We start from the raw sequence: 9,198 nt of genomic DNA on the forward strand, positions 1-9,198 counted from the left end.
TATACTTCCTTTGTATTTAAATTGTTTCTTTTTGGCTGCTTGCAGTATTTTTCCTTCATTTGAGAATTCTTGTACTTGGCTATAATAGTCCTTGGAGTGATTATCTTTCTGGAAGTGTTCTGTGTATTTATTTCAAAAACCATTTTGTTTTCTTGATCTGCTATATTTAGGATAATTTCCCATGATAATTTCTTGAAAGATGTTTTCCAGGCCTTTTTTTAATCTAGACTTTCTGGTAGATCAATAATTCATAAATAATCTCTCCTGGCACTATTTTCCAAATCTTTCATTTTCCTAAAAAATACTTTATGTTTTCTTCAATTTTTTTTCAGTCTTTTGATTTTGTTTGATTTTGTTTGATGAAACCTTGGTGCCTCATAGATTTATTAGTTTCTATTTGTCCAACCCTAATTTGGGGGGTTTTATTTCTTCAGATAGCTTTTGTGTTTCCTTTTCCAGTTGAGTAATTTTACTTTTCAGTGAGTTGCTTTCCTTTTCCAGTTGATGATTTTGCTTTTCAGTTGGTTATTTTCCTTTTCCAGTTGGTTGATTTTACTTTTTTGCTAAGTTGCATTCCTTTCTAGTTGGTCAAATTGATTTTGAGATGAATTGCATTCCCTTCCTAAGTATTCAGTTTTATTTATTGATGATTTACATTTTTTCCAGTTGGCTATTTTTATTTTTTAAAGGAGTTGATTTCTTTGGTCAATTTTTCATAATTTTCCTAATGGCTCTCATTTCTTTTTTTCCATTTTTCTTCTTCTCTTCTTTGGTTTTTAACCCTTTTTTAAACCCTTTTATGAGGTTTTTGATTTAAGTCCAATTCATAAACTCCTTTGAGAATTCCCATGTAAGTAATTTGTCATTGCTTTCTTCTTCTGGGATAGCAGTTTTATCTCTATCTGAATAGTAGCTTTCTATGGTTAGCACCATTTTTGTGTTTTTGCCCTTTCTGATTGCTGAGTTCTGCTCATAGAGTATAGGAAGTATAGTTGCGAACTTTTTGTGCTGGGACTAGGGTCTGATCCTGGTTTATTGCTTGCCAAGAAATTGCCTTTGCAGCCCAGGTATTGCCTATGCAGAGGTTTGCTTGTTATTTTATATCCAAGCTCAACCTATGCAGTTCCTAACCCAATCCTGTCATTGCCCCAGTGATCCCAAGGTTCAGACTTTCTCTGAAGATGGGACCCTCCCCTGCTGGCTTGCTTCTAGCTGCCAGGACCTGGGTTGTTGTCCAGCTTCTAAGACCAGGGCTGCCCTGTGGATAGAAGCCTCCCATTGGCTTTCCTACTCTCTTGCTAGCTAAGCTTTACTTCCCCTTTCCCCCAGACAGACCTTGACTGAAGATCCTCTATGATGCTGAAAACTTGTTAGAATCTTTCTTTTTTTTTTTGATGGGATCTATAGCTTTAATATCTGTACAAAGTCTTCATTTTTCTCTGATTTATTTTAAAGAATATTGTTGTAAAAGTAGTTGGGAAGGGGTGGCTAGGTGCCACAGTGGATAGAGCATGACCCTAGAGTCAGGAGGACCTAAGTTCAAATCCAGCTTCAGACACTTAATAATTACCTAGTTGTGTGACCTTGGGCAAGCCACTTAACCCCATTGCCTTGAAAAATCTAAAAAAAAAAAGCAATTGCGAAATAGGATATAAGTTAAGCTAGAGGACTACAAGCTCCCTTTTGAATTTTAAACTCCATGATTCTGTGGTTCTATGATTCTGAAAAAGTTTATCTGGACACTAAGTTATTTAGTCATATATTTACTCAACATTTTCTACTTAATTAACAAGATTAAGGCCATCTGATATGAATTACTACCTTATGTTTCTCAAATTATCTTTTTATATATTTTCTTTTGTTCTTCTAGTTTCAACTAATTAAATTGCCCATCCAAATATGCACTTAATCACATCCCCTCTGACCCCTTCAGTCTTATTCAATCCTCCTCCTCCTTCTCTTTCCTCTCCTTCTCCTTCTTATTGTTTTTCTTCTATTCTCTCTCGACTCCTCCATCTTTCTCCATCTGTCTGTCTGCTTGTCTTTCTTTGTATCTCTCTCTGTCTCTCTCTCTCTCTGTCATTCCCTTCCAATATATTCTCAAACTAACTCTTTATTTTGATTACTGGTTCCTCATTTGTGGTTCTGACTGTTTTTTTGAATTATTATTAAACTTTTCCCATATGAACATCTAATCTGCCCCAGTAGAATATAAGATCCTTTAGAATGGGATTTCTTAACTTCTTTGGTGTCCTAAACCACCTGGTGAAACATATGGACCTCTGCTCAGAATTACATATAATAAAATGCCTATGATAACAAAGGAAACTAATTATATTGAAATACATTATCAATATTTTAAAAAGTTCACGGACCTTGCTTAAAATTCCTGCATTAGAATGGTAATAACCACAATAGTTCACATTCATAGGCTGCTTTACTGTTTGTAAAGTGATTTATATATCTTAATTCCTCTGATCCTCACACCAAGCCTGCAGAGTAGATGCTGTTATCAATCCCATCTTCCAGATGAGGAGACAAGCTAAGAAAGATTAAGTGACTTGTCCAGGGTCACACTGCTAGTCAGTGACTAAGTCAAGATTTAACTCAGGCCTTTCTGTCACCAATTCTAGGGCTCTATTCACTGCACCAAAAAGACAATCACCACCATTAATAAAGAGCATTAATATATTAATCTATGGTTCCAAAGCACTTTTGTATCATTGTTCCTTTGAATCTTCATAATAACCCTATAAGATATAAAAGTATTACTAATACTTTTATAGATTAAAGAACTATGCTTCAAGGATCAGAAGCAATTTTCCCAAGATCACATAGCTAATAACCAGCAGGAAGGGGGGTAGCAGGTCTTCTCCCTCAAATTAGTCAATGAGTAGGTATGCCAACTATATGTCATTATACTGATCTAGCATTTATCATGCAAGTATAGTTTCATTTGAGATTTCAACTAAATAATTCTCTAAGTCATGTCAAAAGAATTAAGATTACACAGGAGAGCCATTCTATTCAGGTTGGAATCCATCCAGACCATCCAATCCATCCAGCATTTTATTTTCCACCTTCTAAAGTAAACTGGAGTCAGTCATCTTGCCACCATACACAATGTCAATGGGATTAAGTACACAGACAGAATGCATGGTACCATGAAAATATCACAAGACTGGGACCTTAGAGCCCTAGATTCTTGAACTTATTTAACCACTTACTCACTGTATTACCCTGATCAAGTCTTTTTCCTTTTTGGGAGGGATAGGAGTTGCCATTTCCTAAACTGTAAAAGTTATTAGACTAGATCCCTGTGCAAAGATTCCTTCCAGTTCAAAGTATTTAATGAACCTATGAAAAGAAACAGACAGAGAGAGAATTAAAGTGGGATAAAACAGAGAAAGAGAGAGAGATAAGTGGGATAAGACAAGGAAGTATTTTTTTTCATCTTTATTATCAACTGACTACCTTGTGTCTATGACTAAGTTATTAGAGAAAATCAGGAAAATCAAAAGCAATGATCCAGACACAGCCAGTCAATATGAATGAATACATTGCCATACAAGCATGAGACTTTCTTTCATGCTGACATTATAGCTACATTGACCCAATAATCATTTCTCAATTTCTCTCTTAACATCCAAACATTTGGACCTGAACCAATTACTGAAATAGAATTCCATAACTCTACCTATGGAAATACAATTTTTTTTCAATTCAAAGTTTAGGTGACACCTTCTCTTTGAAGCAATTCCTAACACATATAGCTAGAAGCAACAAAACCCTACTGAATCTCCCTTCTTAATTTGACCACTTCTATGCATTTAAGGCATTCTATTGGGCATTCTTTGAGTGTCTTTTTCAATATACCTTGCTATATAGTATATTTCCAGAGAAAAGGCAATATATTACTTTTCATTTTATTTCTGCAGCCTAGATCAGCAAATCATTATGTTAAATATATATATGTATATATATACATATATGTTAAATTTTACTGAATTGCTAGCATGCCTTTGAAGACAACAGAAAGAGAAGAATATATAATTTCTGTTAATGAGGATCTCATAGACTGACAAGGACAGAAAACTCAAAAACATAAGACTGTCAGGAAACTGTCTCTGTACGAACATGATTTCCTGTGCCATAAAACTTGATATACCACTTACAGTCCATCCTTCCCACTTCTCTCCCACAAGCCACTTTGGGCTTCTATTGGTGAGTTTTCACTCTATCTTGTCCTGATCTCAGGCCCTCCAAAGTGGCTTTCTCCAGACCATAGCCCAGATTAAAATTCCTCCCATATTTCCATCCCTCTCCTTTCTAACTCTCTCTCTGAAAACAAAATCAATGTACATATCTATCTTATAATTTCAATCACCATTCCTCCAGATTTTCCCATCAAAAGCCTTTCTTCCTTCCTTGCCACCACTCCCCATATAATGTCTTCCCCCATTAAAATGTAAGCTCCTTAAAGGAAGGAATGATTTTATTTGCTTGTATTTTGCAACCTCTGTTCCTAGCAAATTGTCTGGGACATAGCATTCAATAAGTACTTTTACATTCATTTATGAATGAATGATCCAGGTCTATAATGTATAAGTCAGATAAAAAAATAGCATAACAGGGTAAAAGGTGAGCCAAATTAGAATGGACTGAAGTAGACTTAGAACATATCCTGAGTCCTAAAGAATGATTAGGTGTATAAACATTTGTACAAACAACTAATATGTCCCAGAGAGATCCACCTAGTAAGGGAAAGAATGAGGGAACCTGGACACATAAACATCCCCATGTTGATTACTAACAAGTTTCTTGGGGAGCAAAGGTCTCTAGTGACTGTGATATGGCAGAAGGACAGTGAGTGTCAGAGGAGAGAGAGAGAGAGAGAGAGAGAGAGAGAGAGAGAGAGAGAGAGAGAGAGAGAACTAGCTGAATACTACATTGAGGAGAGTCAAGAATGCTTCAAGAAAGCAGGAAAGAAGAGCAATGGCCTGGAACTCCACTCAAGATAGCCAGGTGAGCTAACGGGGAGCTTGGAAGAGATGAAAAGTCTGCATTCCAGTTGTCAAAAGTGGTGACCTATGATCCCAATGCAAGATAATCTTTTCTCAAGGAGACATGTTTCTTTAAAAAAAAAACTTTAAGTGACTCAGTATTGCAATACTCTGAGATAAAGACAAGCTTTACCTTAGTATAGGAACTCATGTGATTCCAACTTATCTTTTAAGATTTGTTTTCATTATTGCCCTTTCCTCAAACTGGTTCAGCCAAACTGGTCTACTAGCTGATCTCCAAATTCAACATTTTCTGACTCCCTTAAAAGCTCATGAACCATCTCCTTCACCTCATCCATACTGTGTGAGAAAAGTACTCTATCTAATCTTCACCTTATTGAATCCCACTTTTCATTATTCAACTCAAAGGCCATTCCTCCAAGAAACCTTCCAGGCTACTTAAATCCCAATGCTGGTATTCCCTCACTTCTCAGATTACTTTCTAATATATCTCCAGGCATAGTGCAGAATACAATCTCAAATCAAAGGATTATTTTCTTTTCCCCTTTATATTCTCAAGTGCTAGCATCATCTATACACATTACAGGTATTAAATTAAAACAATTGTTGAAGTGATTTGAAATTTTCTTCTGAATAAAATTGATCATCCTAAGGGACTGGATGACATTCTTTTACTCTGACTGACATTTTCTCAGACTTCTCCTCTCTTTCTCATAATTCAGCTTTAGACTTCAATAAAGAATGCAGGTTGGATGACAGAAAAAGGTAAGGTTGGAGAAAGAAATGAGTGCTGTGCTCTAGGTCCCTAGCTATAGCATCCCAATGAAGAGAGTCATATCAGATGGAATTCAAAAAAATTAAAGAAAAACAAATACCATGTTTCATCACAGATCACTCACTAATACTGTAAGCTTTTGAGTTTTCTAATATCTCACAAGTCAATTCAGTCACAAGTCAATAACCAAAGTGTACATTAGAAAACTGCTGGCTGTCCTTGATGTGGTTGTTGTTTCAGTTATGTCTTACTTTTCCTGACCTCATTTGGGGTTATCTTGGTAAAAATACTGGAATGGTTTGCCATTTCCTTCTTTGTCACTATGAGCAAAGAAGAATTGCAGAAGTACAAAAGAAAGAGACATCTCCGTTCCAAATGATCAGATGAATTATTTGTGCCCAATCTATATGGTAGAATCTTCCTAGCTTGTAGTGGTCTAATCTGCCACAGTCAGACACACTGTACCTTGACCCCAGTATAGTTCTGTCATTTGATCCTCTTCAGGAACCAAGAACAACACCCCATCTCTAGCTCATTATGCAGTTGAGGTAATTGAGACAAATGGGGGACTTGATCAAGGTCACACAGCTAGAAAGGCTAGATTTGAGGTTAGATTTAAACTGAGGTCTTACTGACTCCAGCCCAGTGCTCCATCCACTGCACCACCTCACTTCCCTTGCCCTTGATGAGTTCAAACTTAATTATGGAACAGGGTATAGAAACCTTATCATATCCTTGGGATATGATAACTAAGCTACTTCCCAAAGGAAATCCTGTGGCAGATCTACATTATTAACTCTATTAGCTATTGCATTGATAGGGATGGTTTTTGAGCACTTATTAATTGGAAGTCAAGTTTGACTGGACTTTGAATGCTAAGAAAATGTGCTAGGTAACAAGTTCAGTTTGAAGATTTTAAAGTAACAGATGCTGATCAAAACAGATCATCATCACAAGACCTCATAGCTGTAAGATGGTTAATTGGAAGATGAGCACCTGAAATTCTTAAAAGTCATGTAATCATTGACCCAGAAGAAGAATACACTCTAAAGCAATCCTAATTGGTATCCATTCAACCTTAATTTGAACACTCAAAGTGCCAGTACCTCACTGCATAACAAAGTAATTTGTTCCATTTATCAGCTGAGAACAGACAAATTCAAACCTGGTCAAATCCAACTCAACCACTTATTCACAAATCTCTGAGACTCCATTTTCTCTCTTAAAAAAAAAGGATTGATTGTTAAGGTTCCTTCCAACTATGTAATTGTAGACAGGAGGAATGTGTAGTTATTAAAAATTATAGTTTGATTTTCTTTCATTTTTATTTTATTTTTCCAATTTTTCCAATAGTTTTCAACATTTATTTTCTGTAAGATTTTGAGTCCACAATTTTCAACCTTCCTCCCTTTACTCCACCTATGTCAATTAGTAATCTGAGAAAGGTTATATGGGTACAGTTGTGTTTAATATATTTCCATATTAGTCATATTGAGAAAGAAAAATCAGAACTAAAGAGGGAAAAGTCATAAGATAAAAAAACATAAAATCGATTTTAAAAAGTTAAAATAGTATGCTTTGGTCTTCATTCATACTCCATAGTTCTTTCTCTTGATGTGGATTCCATTTTCCATCACAATTCTCTTGGAACTCTCTTTGATCATTGAACTACTGAGAACTAAGTCTATCATAGCTTATCATCAGACAATTTTACTATTAATGTGTAAAAGGTTCTCCTTTTTCTGGTCATTTCACTCGGCATCAGTGAACTTTCCAGGTTTTTCTAAAATCCACCTGCTTATGATTTTTTACAGAACAATAGCATTCCAAGGGCAGCCAGGTGACACAGTGGATAGATCACCAGCCCTGGAGTCAGTAGTACATGAGCTCAAATCCAACCTCAGATACTTAATAATTACTGGCTGTGTGACCTTGGGCAAGTCACTTAATCCCATTGCCTTGCAAAAAAAGCACAATAGTATTCCATTACATGCATATACCACAAATTCTTTTTTCAACCATTCTCCAATTGATGGGCATTGCCTCAATTTCCAATTCTTTGTTACCACAGAAAGAACTGCTACAAATATTTTTATATATGGGGGATTTTTTTCCCTTTTCATGATCTCTGAGAATCAGATTTAGTAGTGGTATTGCTAGATCAAAGGATATATATACCTTTTATAGCCCTATAGGCAGAGTTCCAAATTGTTCTCTAGAATGATTGGATCAGTTCACAACTTCACCAACAGTACATAGTGTCCCAGTGTTCTTACAACTCCTCCAAGAGTTACATTTTCCTTCTTTGTCATATTGACCAATCTGATAGGTATGATATGGTATTTCTAAGTTAATTTGCATTTCTCTATTGATTTTTCTTTTAATGAATGAATATTGTTTTCTTTTAGATGAAGGAAGCTGATGATACAAAGGGGAACCAAACTATTGTTTCCGAATTCCTTCTCCTGGGCCTGCCTATCCAACCAGAACTAAAGGCTCCTTTCTTTGCCCTCTTCCTGGCCATGTACCTTATTACAGTCCTTGGAAATATGCTCATCATCCTCTTGATCTATGTGGATTCCCGTGTACACACACCCATGTATCTGTTCCTCAGTAACCTGTCCTTCTCTGACACATGCTTCTCTTCTGTGACCATCCCCAAACTGCTGGTAAACATGCAGAGCCCAAAATCAGCCATCTCTTACTCTGACTGCCTGGCCCAATTGTACTTCTTCCTTTTATTTGCAGATGTGGAGAGCTTTCTGTTGGTAGCCATGGCCTATGATCGTTATGTGGCCATCTGCTACCCACTGCACTACACAGTCATAATGAGCCCTAAGCTTTGTGGTTCCCTTCTAGCATTGTCCTGGGTCTTGACTTTCTCCATCTCCTTACTGCATATCCTCCTGGTGTCCCAGGTAGAATTTTGTGCCAACAACATAATCCCCCATTTCTTCTGTGACATGTCTGCACTGTTGAAACTGGCTTGTTCAGACATCCACATCAATGAGCTCATGATCTTTATCTTTGGGGGGCTTGTTCTTGTGGTACCATTCCTGTTAATTGTTGCATCTTATGCCCGTATCCTCTCTTCTATCCTCAAGGTGCCCTCTATTAGGGGCATACATAAAGCATTTTCTACCTGTGGCTCCCACCTCTCAGTGGTCTCTCTCTTCTATGGGACAATCATTGGCCTCTACTTGTGCCCTTCAGCCAACAACTCTACAATAAAGGAGACAGTTATGTCAATCATGTACACAGTGGTAACACCAATGTTGAACCCCTTCATCTACAGTCTGAGGAATCAAGACATGAAAGGGGCCTTCAAGAAACTTCTGGAAGGAAGAAAACTTTCCTTCTCCCTATGACTGTGATGCTAAGGATACTAATACAATTCTT

General features: G+C 36.7%; 2 protein-coding genes across 2 annotated transcripts in view; both read left to right on the forward strand.

The window, feature by feature from the left end:
• LOC141511004 (olfactory receptor-like protein DTMT) overlaps positions 1 to 8,211 on the forward strand; it is a 27,057-nt gene extending 18,846 nt beyond the window's left edge. The window contains exons 3-4 of the mRNA XM_074220372.1: positions 5,747 to 5,789; positions 8,208 to 8,211. Coding sequence (XP_074076473.1) covers positions 5,747 to 5,789; positions 8,208 to 8,211 — 47 coding nt within the window. The remainder of the gene's footprint in view (positions 1 to 5,746; positions 5,790 to 8,207) is intronic.
• On the forward strand, positions 8,208 to 9,167 carry LOC141511112 (olfactory receptor-like protein DTMT). Its single transcript, XM_074220424.1, has one exon. It carries the CDS (start codon positions 8,208 to 8,210, stop codon positions 9,165 to 9,167), a length of 960 nt encoding a protein of 319 aa, XP_074076525.1.
• Positions 9,168 to 9,198: the final 31 nt, after the last annotated feature.

The sequence above is a fragment of the Macrotis lagotis genome, chromosome 1 (genome assembly GCF_037893015.1).
Source record: "Macrotis lagotis isolate mMagLag1 chromosome 1, bilby.v1.9.chrom.fasta, whole genome shotgun sequence".
NCBI classification, from domain to species: domain Eukaryota; kingdom Metazoa; phylum Chordata; class Mammalia; order Peramelemorphia; family Peramelidae; genus Macrotis; species Macrotis lagotis.